Genomic DNA, 15910 nt, shown 5'->3' with positions numbered 1-15910 from the left:
CGCTACTATACACAGTTATTGAGGTAACGGACCTCTACTATACACAGTTATAGAGGTAACGGCCCTCTACTATACACAGTTATTGAGGTAACGGACCTCTACTATACACAGTTATAGAGGTAACGGACCTCTGCTATACACAGTTATAGAGGTAACGGCCCTCTACTATACACAGTTATTGAGGTAACGGACCTCTACTATACACAGTTATAGAGGTAACGGACCTCTGCTATACACAGTTATAGAGGTAACGGCCCTCTACTATACACAGTTATTGAGGTAACGGACCTCTACTATACACAGTTATAGAGGTAACGGCCCTCTACTATACACAGTTATTGAGGTAACGGACCTCTACTATACACAGTTATAGAGGTAACGGACCTCTACTATACACAGTTATAGAGGTAACGGACCTCTACTATACACAGTTATAGAGGTAACGGACCTCTACTATACACAGTTATAGAGGTAACGGCCCTCTACTATACACAGTTATTGAGGTAACGGACCCCTACTATACACAGTTATAGAGGTAACGGACCTCTACTATACACAGTTATAGAGGTAAGGGACCTCTACTATGCACAGTTATAGAGGTAACGGACCTCTACTATACACAGTCATAGAGGTAACGGACCCCTATTATACACAGTTATAGAGGTAACGGGCCCCTACTATACACAGTCATAGAGGTAACGGACCTCTACTATACACAGTTATAGAGGTAACGGACCTCTACTATACACAGTTATAGAGGTAACGGACCGCTACTATACACAGTTATAGAGGTAACGGACCTCTGCTATACACAGTTATAGAGGTAAGGGACCTCTGCTATACACAGTTATAGAGGTAACGGACCCCTACTATACACAGTTATTGAGGTAACGGACCGCTACTATACACAGTTATAGAGGTAACGGACCTCTACTATACACAGTTATAGAGGTAACGGACCCCTACTATACACAGTTATTGAGGTAACGGACCGCTACTATACACAGTTATTGAGGTAACGAACCCCTACTATACACAGTTATAGAGGTAACGGACCTCTGCTATACACAGTTATAGAGGTAACGGACCTCTGCTATACACAGTTATTGAGGTAAGGGACCGCTACTATACACAGTTATTGAGGTAACGGACCTCTACTATACACAGTTATAGAGGTAACGGCCCTCTACTATACACAGTTATTGAGGTAACGGACCTCTACTATACACAGTTATAGAGGTAACGGACCTCTGCTATACACAGTTATAGAGGTAACGGCCCTCTACTATACACAGTTATTGAGGTAACGGACCTCTACTATACACAGTTATAGAGGTAACGGCCCTCTACTATACACAGTTATTGAGGTAACGGACCTCTACTATACACAGTTATAGAGGTAACGGACCTCTACTATACACAGTTATTGAGGTAACAGACCTCTACTATACACAGTTATAGAGGTAACGGCCCTCTACTATACACAGTTATAGAGGTAACGGACCTCTACTATACACAGTTATAGAGGTAACGGACCTCTACTGTACACAGTTATAGAGGTAACGGACCTCTACTATACACAGTTATAGAGGTAACGGACCTCTACTGTACACAGTTATAGAGGTAACGGACCTCTACTGTACACAGTTATAGAGGTAACGGACCGCTACTATACACAGTTATAGAGGTAACGGACCTCTACTGTACACAGTTATTGAGGTAACGGACCCCTACTATACACAGTTATAGAGGTAACGGCCCTCTACTATACACAGTTATAGAGGTAACGGCCCTCTACTATACACAGTTATTGAGGTAACGGCCCTCTACTATACACAGTTATAGAGGTAACGGACCTCTACTATACACAGTTATAGAGGTAACGGACCCCTACTATACACAGATATAGAGGTAACGGACTTCTACTATACACAGTCATAGAGGTAACGGACCTCTACTATACACAGTTATAGAGGTAACGGACTTCTACTATACACAGTCATAGAGGTAACGGACCTCTACTATACACAGTTATAGAGGTAACGGACTTCTACTATACACAGTCATAGAGGTAACGGACCTCTACTATACACAGTCATAGAGGTAACGGACCTCTACTATACACAGTCATAGAGGTAACGGACCTCTACTATACACAGTCATAGAGGTAACGGACTTCTACTATACACAGTTATAGAGGTAACGGACCTCTACTATACACAGTGCTGTCTTTGTGGAATGCCAGTAATTAAGCAGGTTACAGTGTCAGGGTATCCGCTCTATAGAGAGTCCTGACTGCAGTGTTATAGTATGTGAAGAATGTGCTTCCCTCTGTAAAGAATTCATTGCATACGGCTTTGTTTTGTGATGTGTGAATGATTTATACAGAGAAGTGAGCATCTATGTACTAAAGATATGTGTGTCTGCCCAAATTCAGGGGGAGCTACAAGACCTCCTGTCCTGTTATCTGCCAGTATTCAATTATAATACACCCCTTCAATAATTGTTTATGACACACATTGTATATGATATGAGCAGCCCGTGGGATTGTACACCCCCATCAACACCCAGCATTCCATAAGAACATACCTAAATAATAAAACAAACACACAACAAGGATTGTGGAAACGTTTAGGCCACGGCCCCTTTATTCATTGCCCAACGGATAAAATTCAAAACATTAACAATAACATATAAAGCCATTTATAACTCTGCCCCAAATTACATCACCAATCTTGTCTCCAAATATCACCCAAACTGTACTCTCCGCTTCTCCCACGACCTCCTACTCTCTAGGTCCCTTGTCTCCTCCTCCCATGTTCATCTCCAGGACTTCTCCAGAGCTTCCCCCATCCTCTGGAACTCTCTACCCCAATTTATCAGACTATCGCCTACTCTGCTCACTTTTAGGCGATCTCTGAAAACCTATCTCTTCCGGGAAGCCTATCCTTCCCTCAGCTAATAATGGAATCTTCTACTCTTCCAACCAGTCCATCCCCCACAGATACTACCTTTTGTATTACTACCCCCCCCTCCTAGATTGTAAGCTCCAAGGATCAGTCCCTCCTATCCCTCTTGTATTGTACTGTATTGTTGCTGTATTGTCTCCCGTTATATTGTAAAGCGCTGAGCAAACTGTTGACGCTAAATAAATCCTGTATAATAATAATAATAATAATATTGGGTTTAAATCAATTAACCACTTGTCCTGCAGAGGATTTACTCCCCCCTTCCTGACCAGGCCATTTTTTGCGCTGCATTACTTTAACTGACAATTGCGCGGTCATGCAATGCTGCACCCAAATTACATTTATGTTCTTTTTTTCCTCACAAATTGAAGCTTTCTTTTGGTGGTATTTGAACACCTGTGCATTTTTTTAATTTTTTGCGCTATACAAAAAAAAATTTAGGGCAAAATGTATTCTGCGACATGTCTTTGCTAAAAAAAATCCCGCTACGTTTAAATTAATTGGTTTACGTGAAAGTTATAGCGTTTAAAAATGGCGGTATATATACAGGCGTACCTCGGTTTACGAACGCCTCAGTTAACATAATTTTCAGTCTACAAATGAAAATCCATTGAAAATAATGCCTCGGTTTACAAATTTTTTTTGCAATGCAAACGGATTAATTGGTTTTCAATGCATTTACAATTTTTTTTTAAATCATGTCCCTGTACAGCACTATGCCTTTAACCAGTTGCCGACCGCCGATAGCCGATTGACGGCTACACTGCGGCCAGCCAGTTCTGGGAGGACGTCATATGGACAAAGCTGATCACGTGATGTGGTAAAAGGCCAATCACAGCGGCTTTTTACCACGTGATCAGCCGTGTCTAATGACACGCTGATCACAGGGAAATGCAATTGCCGGTTCTCGGCTGCACTTTCCTCACGCTGTCAGAACATGGGGAAAGTACTGCCGAGAACCGGCAGTTGTCAGAGCAGGGATCGGCACCGATCATCAGGGCACTGATGATCAGTGCCCTGATGATCGGTGCCCAGCAGTGCCACCCACCAGTTCCACCCACCTGTGCCCAGCAGTGCCGCCCACCAGTGCCCAGCGGTGCCACCCACCAGTGCCCAGCAATGCCACCCACCTGTGCCCATCAGTGTCACCCACCTGTTTCACCCACCTGTGCCCATCAGTGCCGCCCACCTGTGTCACCCACCTCTGCCCATCAGTGCCACCCACCTCTGCCCATCAGTGCCACCCACCTGTGCCCATCAGTGCCACCCAGCAGTGCAGCCCAGCAGTGCTGCCAGTCAGTGCCCAGCAGTTGCGCCAGTCAGTGCCCAGCAGTGCCGCCAGTCAGTGCTGCCTATCAGTGCTGACTATCAGTACCCATCATCACTGCCTATCCGTGCCACCTCATTAGTGCTGCGTATCCGTGCCACCTCATTAGTGCTGCCTATCAGTGCTGCCTATCAGTGCCCTTCAGTGCTGCCTATCAGTGCAGCCTCATCAGCGCACATCAGTAAAGGAGAAAAATTACCTGTTTGCAAAATTTTATAATAAAAACAAAGAAACTTTTTTTTTCAAATTTTTTGCTATTTTTTTGTTTATAGTGCAAAAAATAAAACCCCCAGCGGCAAGTAAATACCACCAAAAGAAAGCTCTATTTGTGAGAAAAAAATTTCATATGTGTACAATGTTGCATGACCGCACAATTGTCATTCAAAGTGCAACAGCGCTGAAAGCTGAAAATTGGCCTGGTAAGGAGGGGGTATAAGTGCCCGGTAGGCAAGTGGTTAAAGTGCACTTTATAAAGTGTTTTGAATAGATAAAATACTTTTTTTTTTTAACTTTTTTCTGACCTCTGGAACGGATTAATTAGTTTTCAATGTATTCCTATGGGAAACCATGTTTCGGTTTACAAATTGTTTACAATATGAAATGTCCCACAGAACGCATTGAGTTCGTAAACCGAGGTACACCTGTACTGGGATTTTTTTTTTTCTTACAAGTAATGGCGATGATCAGCTTCTTATAGCAGGGCTGCAGAACTGTGGCGGGCATTCTGACACTGAGGGGGAACTGATTTGGTGTCACTGACATCCCCAGTGACACCAATACAGTGTTTAGTGCTAATAAAAATCACTGACACTATACTAATGGCACTGGGCTGGAAGGGGTTAACATGAGGGACGATCAAAGGGTTAACAGTGTGCTGTGTGCTGTTTTACTATGGTGTTGTACACAGCCATGAAAAGCAGTGTGCCGAAGCTGACAGGAGAGATAACTGTTTTGTTTACTAACAGTTCTCCCCACCCCCGTTGGAGATGCTTGGCACCGGGTGCCGGCGAGTAATCACCAGCCAGGACTCAGCGATTGACAGCAGTGGCGCAAATAGTGGTGCGGGTGGGGTGTGCGCGCACCCCCTATCCGGAAATGCAAAATCACGTCTGTACTTCTGTTATAGGGTGGACGGAAAGCGGTTAAAATCAATGTGCGGCCCTGTAGGCCAACTCCCACCCAACATCCTTTGGAAAATTGTTGCCTGAAAAATTGTTGGCCAAATAATGCCTGCATCCAATCAGATACAGCTGCTGTCTGGGAATTTTGTCTTGGCATGTCCTAGTGTGTTCTGGTATGTCCTGGCTTGTCCTGGTATGTTCTGGTATGTCCTGGCATGTCCTGGCATGTCCTGGTATGTCATGTCATGTCCTGGTATGTTCTGGTATGTCCTGGCATGTCCTGGTATGTTCAGGTATGCCCTGGCATGTCCTAGTATGTTCTGGCATGTCCTGGTATGTTCTGGTATGCCCAGGCATGTCCTGCTATGTCATGGCATGTCCTGGTGTGTTCTGATATGCCCTGGCATGTCCTGGTATGTTCTGGCATATCCTGTCGTGTCCTGGTATGTTCTGGTATGCCCTGGTATGCCCTGGTATGTCCTGGTGTGTCCTGGTATGTTCTGGCATGTCCTGGTATGTCCTGGTATGTCCTGGCATGTCCTGGCATGTCCTGGTATGTCTTGGCATGTCCTGGTATGTTCTGGTATGTCCTGGCACAGGGCTATGGTTCAGTCACAGGAAGAGGTGAAAACAGAACAAGGGCTTAGTTTAGTGTTAGGCCTCAGCCGCGGGGTTCTGTTAGTGTTAAGGTATAATTTAGTGAATGTAAACCATAGTTTGTTGTTGTGGCCGGAGGAGGTACCTGACCCCGTCTGTATCTTGAGGGGGGTGGGGGACCTCTAATGTACCATAACTTTCATGAACTAGAAGTGACATGTTGAGTTTCATCCAAGGTGGGGCAGCAACAGTGCTGTCAGCATTTCACAACATGTAGACGTTGGAACATTATAACATTTACCAATTTCCAACCAAAACCAAACACAAATTTACTAAAAAGTAGGGTTGCAGCAATACCGTTTTTTTTTTTTTTTTTTATCATTGAGTACGATACGTGCCATACAAACTGAATGGCTCAAATCGCACCGCAAATTGCACTGCACCTGCAAGGGAACCGCATGAGATTCAGACAGGAATCGCACTGCATTCCTGCTCAGATCATGTGATTCCTTGCGGTGTGAGCTGAGCAGATTCATTTCATATGGGCTCAAATTGCACCAAAAAGGTATTGGTTTGAGGTATTGGAGCATTTACAGGAGTACTCATACACATACCAATACCGGTATCAGCGCAATACTAAAAAGTCATACAATCATTGAACAGCATACATACAATGTAAATCAGGGTGGAGATGGGCTTTAAAACCAACGCCAACATTTTTTTTATAGTTATGGATAGAGTGGAGAGGGATTAGAACCCCTGTCAGTTTTTATTGCTGTCTGTGCCCCCGTTAGGGAGATTCATCCTCTCTATTTGCCCTGCTTACCATTAACAAAGAAAGCAAAAGTAAAGAAAATCCCAAATTTTGGGTTGTTACCAGAACAGTAATAGAGGGGAAATCTTCCACTAGGGGCACTAGTTCTGGTGACCTGAGGGTCCCCTATAGATTCCCCTCATTTTCAGGGATTTCCTCTCACTTCCTGTTTGGCTATGGGACAGGAAGTGAAGGGAAAGCGCCGAAATGGGACACAGATGGCAAAAGAAAAAGAGAATCTGACAGGGATTAGAACCTTCCCTTGCTCTATCCAAAATGAAAAGAAACGTTTTACAAATAGTCCTCAATTCGAACGTCTCAGATCATATAAAATCATAGAATCATAAAAAACTCTAAAAATCTGAACATAAATAGTGAATATAAATAGTCCGTGGCACTACAGGTCACAGAAGTGCCAAGTGATACGTGTGTGCTTTTTAGCAATATTAGTGATTATACATAGTCTGTGGCACTACAGGTCACAGCAATGCCCGGTGATCGTGGAACTACAAGGCACAGCAATACCACCACCTTGTATGGATGTGCACTCATCGGAACGCTACTTGTATAATCACATTAATGCTGTTCCTTATGGGGGAGTCTCAGGAAGCCATAAACAGGGACTGGACTTCTCTAGGGTCAGGGATATGAAAAATCAGCAAAGGATCCTCCTAAGGGGAGAAGCTCACCACAGGAGCCGTAGGTATGGCAGTATAGTGTAGTATTTATTGTAAATAGTTAAAAATAATCCACGTGGATACAGCAAAAGGTTAAATGGATAAAAGCATACCAAGATGGCCGCCACTCCGAACTCCGGCCACAGCGGCGTGACGTCAGCATGTAAGGCTCACTATTTATGTTCAGATTTTTAGAGGTTTTTTTATGATTATATGATTTTATATTATCTGAGACGTTTTTATTGTATGAACACTTTTATTCACTTAAGCACTCTATGATTGAATTTGTCACTTATGCTTTAGCGCTGCACTTACATTCAAATTGATTACTGTGGGTTTGTTACCTTGCCTTTTGTGCTAGCGGCTACCATATTATCTGCGCTTGCCTCATATCTTGTGTTACCTATAGTCCTACTTTAACCACTTGCCCTCCAGAGGATTTACCCCTCTTCCTGACCAGGCCATTTTTTGCAATATGGCGCTGCGTTCTTTTAACTGACAATTGAGCAGTCATGCAACGCTGACCCAAATAAAAAAAAATTCCCCCACAAATAGAGCTTTCTTTCAGTGGTATTTGATCTCCCATGCGTTTTTTATTTTTTGTGCTATAAAAAAAAAGTCTGACAATTTTGAGAAAAAAACAATATTTTTTACTTTTTGCTATTAAACACGTCCATAAAGAAAAAATCATATTTCATCATTAATTTAGGCCAAAATGTAATCTGCATGTCTTTGCTAAAAAAAAAAAAAAAATTAATTGGTTTACCTGAAAGTTATAGCAATTACAAATGGCGGTATACAGTTGTGTTCAAAATAATAGCAGTGAGTTGAAAAAAGTGAATAAAGCTCAAAATCCTTTTAATAGCTTTTATTTCCATACACACAAATGCATTGGAAACACTACACATTCTATTCCAAATCAAAACATGAAGAAACATATATCAAATTTGTGTTATTCCTCTAAAAAAAATGTAAGAAAAATTAATATTAGACTGTTCAAAAAAATAGCAGTGTTTGTATTCTTCTTTACAAACTCAAACTCTGCACTTCTTAATATGTTTTCCCCTCTCCAATCAACTTTTTAATCAAGGTACGCTGTTCTTCTGAACAATGTCTGGAACGACCCATTTTCCTCAGAATCTCAGAGAGAAATGCACTGTAACCAGCATGTACAACATTTGCTGCCTTCCTTCCTTAAATAAGGGCAATAATTGCCACCTGTTTTTCAAAGAATGAATGACCTCACTAATAGAACTCCACACTGCTATTATTTTGCACATGCCCCTTTCAATTAGTGATTCAATGACACAGAATCAGCAGCATGCATGTCATGACTGTTGGGTCTGTTGGATTTCTATTACTCTACTACATCTGCTAGCAAATTATTTGCCATGTAGAAATATAATTTCTACCAAAAACAGTGACTGATCAGGTTAGTGATGTCTGACTGCTATTATTTTGAACACAACTGTATATGCTGAAATTTTTTTTTTTTTTTTTTTTTACTAGTGATGGAGGTTATTAGTGACTTTTAGCGGGACTGTAGCAGGCATTCTGACACTGGTGGGAACTGACTTCACCAGTGACACTAATACAGTGATCAGTGCTAATAAAAAGCAATCACACTGTACTAATGACACTGGGCAGGAAGAGGTTCAATATATATATTGAAATATATTTTGAAATATATTGAATACAGCCAAAATGTTAATATTTCAAATATATGTCAATATATTTGGGAAGAATATTTTTAAAATTTATTTAAAATATATTTTTCTTCCATGTGGGATTACAAGGAGGCAGAAAAACACAAGAAACAAATTCATGAAAAATGGCTTACAGGATCATTTGGCTAGAGTCGCATGGGAGACTAGCCCCAGTGCGCTGACAGCACTGACTGTGGAGCATGAAGTAACCAACACAACAGGACTTTGATGGAAATGAGACTTTCTTTTGCGTTGTTTACAATCTATTTATTAATATGCACATAGTGGTATTATTTGTTAATGTTTTCGTTTGCTTTTCTAGCACACAGATTGATTTGGCATGTGTTGAGTTTATGATTCATGTTCTGGGGATAGGAAATATGATATAATATTGGTATAAATTGATGTATTTGCAATGCTGCAGTTATATAGTACAAACATAGTCAGCGGTGTGTGGGAACACATAATATTGCACGCAGCAGCAAAAGTCGTTATTTGGGCACATCAGATAGGAAATTGCACAAAGGGTTTTTTTTTTTCACTTTATTAGGAATGGCTGCCGATGTGTTGGCCACCTGTGACTGCTGTGCCCTGCACATTTTATTGACGGGTTGCCAGCTGAGGAAGAGGTTCTGCCTGGAAACGCGTCAGTAATTTGGAGGCCTGCAGTCCCCCAACAGCCACCATCTAGGGAGATTGGACCATGCTATCTTTTTTGTGATGTGCCTTTGATTTTATTCTTTTATGAGTATACTACTTTTATTCAATAAATCTCATTTGTAGAAGGTAATGCACTAAGCCCGTGCGCCGTCTGTTTGTTTCTTTACACACACTCACAGCTATCTGGGGCTGTCTGCACAGTCAGCGACTACCTGCCATGATCACTGCTGGATGTACTTTGAGTGCGTCCAACAGTGATCACCGTGACAGGTGACAGATAGCTGTGACCACTGGCGACCTGTCATCAGCTGCAGCTAGCCGCTCACAGACAAACACATCCGCTGGAATCAGCAGATTCCTCCTTCTGACTTTCACACCAGGACTTGTTACCCGTATGAACATAGCCTCAAATAGTGAATGTGTATTGATTATCTTTGAGCCGGGTTCATACTTGTGCAGTGCGGCATATTGTGTGTGATTCGCATAGGAACCGCACCGCATTCCTGTGCAAATCACATGCAAACTTTGTGCGGTGCAATTTGAGACATCCGCACCAAAGAGGTGGAGGACCCTTTTTTTGGTCCGCACTAGAATCAGATCGCATGGGTAGTCACACCTATGCGGTTTGATTCTGCACAACACACCGCGTTTGAAAAACCGAATTCTGGGTGTTGTTAACGTAACCATATCAATACCGGGCACTTTTGCCCCCTTCCTGCCCAGGCCAATTTTCATCTGTTTCACTTTGAATGACAATTGCGCGGTCATACAACATTTTACCTATATGGGGGAAAGGTTGCAAATGGACACAGAAAGGCACAGAAATTCCAAACACATATTAGTAAAATCATTTGTACTTTATTATGACAAAAAGTCATGAAAAAACATCTTGCAGTTTAAAAGATCATAGTTACACTGTCCCTGCAGACAATGTCCCACAGCCCACCATGTACTAGGAACACATTAATGATTAGAGATGTAAAGACCACCAATTGGATCTTATAGGGGGGGTGAGAGACAATAAGTCGCAGGAAAGTGGCCCAACATGTTTCGTGACAATGATCGCTTCTTCAGGGGCTTAGTAGTAAAATCTAAAAGAAGTATACATAAATTGAATATATCAAATTACAACATGTGAATACAAGAAAAAAAACAAAAACAAAATCATACTTTAACATAATATGACTTACAGATATCAATATGCACCATGCAGCAGCAAAAGCCTTCATGTATAAGGGGTAGACCTCCTCCGTATTTCCACAAGGCAAGGGGCCAACCAGAAGGCCAGATATGGTGGCACAAAAAATGGCTGTCAGTCCAAAACCAAACTAACAACATAATTGTATACAATGGATGGCATGACATGAAGCCATCCATTATATACAATTGACATGTGATCTGCTGTGATTGGTCACAGCGGTCACATGACACTGGCAACGGGCTGGTGACAGATCTCGCCGCTGCGCAGCTGCATGAATGGCTCGTTTTGACGGGACGATATATGACGCCCAGTCACAATGAGTAGTGTTAATATACACACCCGCAGCGGTTCACATGAATGGTGTGCGATTGTGATGCGGTGTGGAATTTGAACAGAAATCGCTGCAAATTCTGTACTGCATCAGTGTGAACCTAGGCTGATGGATAAGGTTATAGCTTAGTGTCACTTTTATACCTTGTGGACATTGACTAGAAGTATTGCGGGAAGAGGAGCAGTCTGACAGCCAGGCAACATGCATTTTGAAAAGAAAAGGTCAGCAGTGGCAGATGCATTGGGGTTGATTTACTAAAGGCAAATAGACTGTGCACTCTGCAAGTGCAGTTGCACTCATTTTCCTCTTTAATTGGTTCTCATCCGGCCTATTGCACAATGACAGCTGAGTGGGACCTCTCATATTCTGGGAGGATGTCATGTGACTTTCTCCCATTCTTGCTGTGCATCCGCACCCCTGGGGGGCATGCAGCGTGGCGATCGGTGGTAAGCTGTGTCCTTCGGATCAGCTGTGCCCAATCACAGATGATCACATGTAAACAAATGCCAGTTATCTGCATTTCCTTTCCACAGCACTGTCACTGTCTGAGTAAAGGAAAGCTGATAACCGGCTTTCCTGTGACAGGGGACATTTACACTGATAATCAGGGCACTGATAATCAATGCCTTGATTATCAGTGCAGCCCCATCAGTGCCAATCAGTGCAGCATATCAGTGCTCATCAGTGCCAACTATCAGTGCCCATCAGTGCAGCCTCATCAGTGCTTCTTCATCAGTACAGCTTATCAGTGCCCATCAGTGCTGCCTCATCAGTAGCCATCAGTGCTGCCTCATCTGTGCAGCCTCATCAGTGCCCATTAGTGTAGATTTATCAGTTCAGCCTCATCAGTGCCCATCAGAGCAGCCTTGTCAGTGCAGCCTCATCAGTGCCTCTTCATAAGTGCAGCTCATCAGTACCCATCAGTGCTGCATCATCAGTAGCCATCAGTGCTGCCTCATCTGTGCAGCCTCATCAGTGCCTATCAGTGCAGCCTATCAGTGCCCATCTGTTCAGACTATCAGTGCCCATCAGTGCAGCCTTAGTGCAAACTATCAGTGCAGCCTTTTCAGTGCCCATCAGTGCAGCCTTTTCAGTGCCCATCAGTGCAGCCTTATCAGTGCAGCCTATCAGTTTTTATCAGTGCAGACTATCAGTGCAGCCTATCAGTGCCCCTTATTGCAGCCTCATCAGCGCACATCAGTGAAGAAAAATTACTTATTTGCAAAATTTTATAACAGAAATGAAGAAAAGGCTTTTTTTCTCACAATTTTCATTTTCTTTTAATTTTTGTTAGCAAAAAATAGAAAAACCTAGTGGTGATTACATACCACCAAAAGAATGCTCTATCTGTCTCAAAAAAGTGAAAAAAAAATAATTTGGGTACAGTGTTGCATGACTGCGCAACTGTCATTCAAAGGGCGACAACACTGAAAGCTGAAAATTGTCTTGGGGACGAAGGGTGTTAGCAAACATAGTACATAGTTAAAGCACACATATTTAGTCTGGCTGAAAAAAGACAAAAGTCCATCCAGTTCAACCATAAAAAAAATTACAATCCTGTACCCACAGTTGATCCAGAGGAAGGCAAAAAAACAGCAAAGCATGATCCAATTTGCTCCTGCAGGGGAAAACATTTCTTCCTTATTCCCTGAGAGGTAATTGGATAGTCCCTGGATTTACCTATAAATGTTGGTATCCAGTTATATTCTGTGTATCCAAGAAAGAATCCAAGCATTTTTTGAAGCAATCCACTGAGCTGGCCAGAACCAACTCTTGAGGGAGTCTATTCCACATTTTCACAGCTCTTACTGTGAAGAAACCTTTTCCTCCAGACATAAAGCATGTCCCCTTGTCCTCTGTGATGACCTCAGGTTAAAGAGCCCAGTAGGCAAGTGGTTAAGTGCAAGGCTAGGTTCACATTAATGTGGTGCGGTACATCGCATGTGATTCACACAGGAACCGAACCACATTCCTGTGCAAATCACATGCGAATTCTGTGTGGTGCGATTTGACCCATGCATTATGTATGGCTCAAATCGCACCGCATCCACACCACAAAGGTGCAGGACCCCTTTTTGGGTCTGCGCTAGAATCAGATCGCATGGGTATTCACACCTATGCGATCCGATTCTGCACATAGCACCGCATTTTGAGGACAGATTTCTGTGTGTTGATAACTTAACATACACACCCGCAGCGGTTCACATGAACAGGGTGCGATTCTGATGCGGTGTGGAATTTGCAGCGTTTTGTGTGCAAATTCCGCACTGCATCAGAATCGCACCCCATTCATGCGAACCGCTGCGGGTGTGTATTTTAACACCTTCCTGCCCAGCCTATAGCAGATTGACAACTGGGCGTGACACTCCCCATTGTGACTGGGCCAGTGGCGTCCCGAGGCAGGTACAGGAGGTGCACACTGCACCGGATGATACCAACCGCACGGGGTGACACCGGACCCGCTCCACGGAAAGGTAAGTTGTAAAGAAAGCCGACGATCCCCGCATTATGGATTGGATCCATCCTGCAGGGATCAATGGCTTTCTTTACAACTTACCTTTTCGTATAGCGGGTTCGGTGTCACCCCGTATAGGCTGCATGCCGACGATCCCCGAGGGATGGATCGGATCTGCGGATTGGGGAGCATAATGGATCGGACTCTGATCCATTATGCTCAATCCACAGATCTGAATCACCCTGCGGGGATCATCAGCATGCAACCTATACAGGGTGACACCGGACCCGCTCCACGAAAAGGGAAGTTGTAAAGAAAGCCGACGATCCCCGCAGAATGGATCGGATCTGTGAATTGAGCATAATGGATTGGAGTCTGATCCATTATGCTCAAACCGCAGATCCGATCCATTCTGCGGAGATTGTCGGAGGGGGTGTCACCAAGTGTTATCGCACCGTGTGACACCAACCCTAGGGATGCCCCTGGACTGGGCATCAGTCTGAACCAGGGGCGAACTGACAACTCATGTGGCCCCCGGGCAATAGGGGATCATGGGGCCCCTGTGTCCTTGCCCAAACTCAAAAAAAGCCTATGAAAAAGGTACCAGGGGCATCTCATAGGGCCCCCTACTGACCCTGGGCCCTCGGGCACTGCCCGAGTTTCCAAATGGTCAGTCCGCCCCTGGTCTGAACTCAGGCTAAATGTGGGTAAAGACCCAGTGAGGTGCAAGGAAAATTTAAAAAGGCTTACTTGCTTGCACATGATTGGATGATCAGAATCAGCAGATCTTTAAAAACATTTACTAAGCTCTGAGGAAAATGAGTGCAACTTCACTTGCAAAGTGCGCAGTCTATTTGCCTTTAGTAAATCCACCCCAATGATTCTTTTGTGAGAGGTCCCCTTTAATGTAGTTTTCACCTCCCTAAGGATTGCATGTCTTTCACAAGTCACAACTGAGTCATAGAGAGCTACCAAGTGAGTCACAAGTAGCACCTCTCCTTCCAGCAGCACACAAGTACACAGGTCCTGTGCCTGTAATGTGCGGATTGTTCCTGCGCTGGGGACTGGAGGTGAGTGCTGTGCTCTCTTCTTCCAGCATGTCCAGCACCTAGCCTCCCTCTTATTCCATCAGCCTCTTTCCCTCCCATCCACCATCCCATTCTCAGCTTATCTGTCTATCTGCCTACCTCTCTGTGGAAGGAGTCAGGGTCCTCTGCTGTGTGCAGAGTTAGTACAGATCACAGAGAGGGAAGGAAGGATAACCCAGACAAAGGGAGAGAGAAAAAAAGAGAGGGATCCAGCCAGGGGCACATAATGAGACAGGCAGGGGAGGTCAATGCACACACATTCTCCGGTGACACCAGCAAATCCTGCTAAATTTGTCCATTTATTTTTTTTTTTTGGGAAAAGAATGTTCTGTTTGCTTTGTGAGAGTTTACTTAGGCTGGGGGGTGGCTGGATAGCGGTAACCTTTTGGAACTAAACTCTGTCCTTGTTTCCCAGTGTATGCCAGCCTCTCATCTGACTCTATTACCTTCTGCCTACTGAACAGACTGTGCATATGAATGAATCTGCATATAAAAGCCCCTGCCAGACCTCCACAATTGGCTCATCAGATTTAGGACTGGCTTCAAAGGACAACCTCCAGGACAAGGGACCTCTGTGCAAGATGGATTGTGTGCTGGCCAGTTCCCTGGTGTGGCTATGCGTTTTACTCCAGTGCATCCTGACTCCGGTAAGTGCTCTGACCACTGGCCATTGAAGTAGCCTGCATTGCCATAGGGAGCAGAAGTGGGAGTTAGAGTCTGAAACCATTACTGGACTTCTGACTTTATAATACAGAAAGGAGCTATAACTAGATATCCAGAAATGGAGCTTCCAAGTTGTGGGGGGAGATTTACTAAAACTGGTGCACTGCGAATCTGGTGCAGCTGCGCTTGGTGTCCAATCAGCTTTTAACTTCAGTTTGTTCGATTAAGCTTTGGCAATAAAACCTGGAAGCTGATTGGCTTTTATGCAGAACTGCGGCAGATTTTGCACTCTCCAGTTTTG

At 43.7% G+C, this 15910-nt stretch overlaps 1 protein-coding gene across 1 annotated transcript in view; it reads left to right on the top strand.

Moving 5' to 3' along the window:
• The first annotated feature begins 14837 nt into the window (after positions 1-14837).
• VEGFB (vascular endothelial growth factor B) overlaps positions 14838-15910 on the top strand; it is a 62606-nt gene continuing 61533 nt past the window's right edge. The window contains exons 1-2 of the mRNA XM_089652813.1: positions 14838-14928; positions 15411-15593. Coding sequence (XP_089508939.1) covers positions 14896-14928; positions 15411-15593 — 216 coding nt within the window. The 5' untranslated portion in view covers positions 14838-14895. The remainder of the gene's footprint in view (positions 14929-15410; positions 15594-15910) is intronic.

Source organism: Staurois parvus, unplaced genomic scaffold (genome assembly GCF_062004578.1).
Source record: "Staurois parvus isolate SC_StPar_1 unplaced genomic scaffold, SC_StPar_1.0 ptg000694l, whole genome shotgun sequence".
Taxonomy (NCBI): domain Eukaryota; kingdom Metazoa; phylum Chordata; class Amphibia; order Anura; family Ranidae; genus Staurois; species Staurois parvus.
Note: the sequence above shows the minus strand (reverse complement) of the source record. Positions and strands in the feature narration are given on the sequence as shown.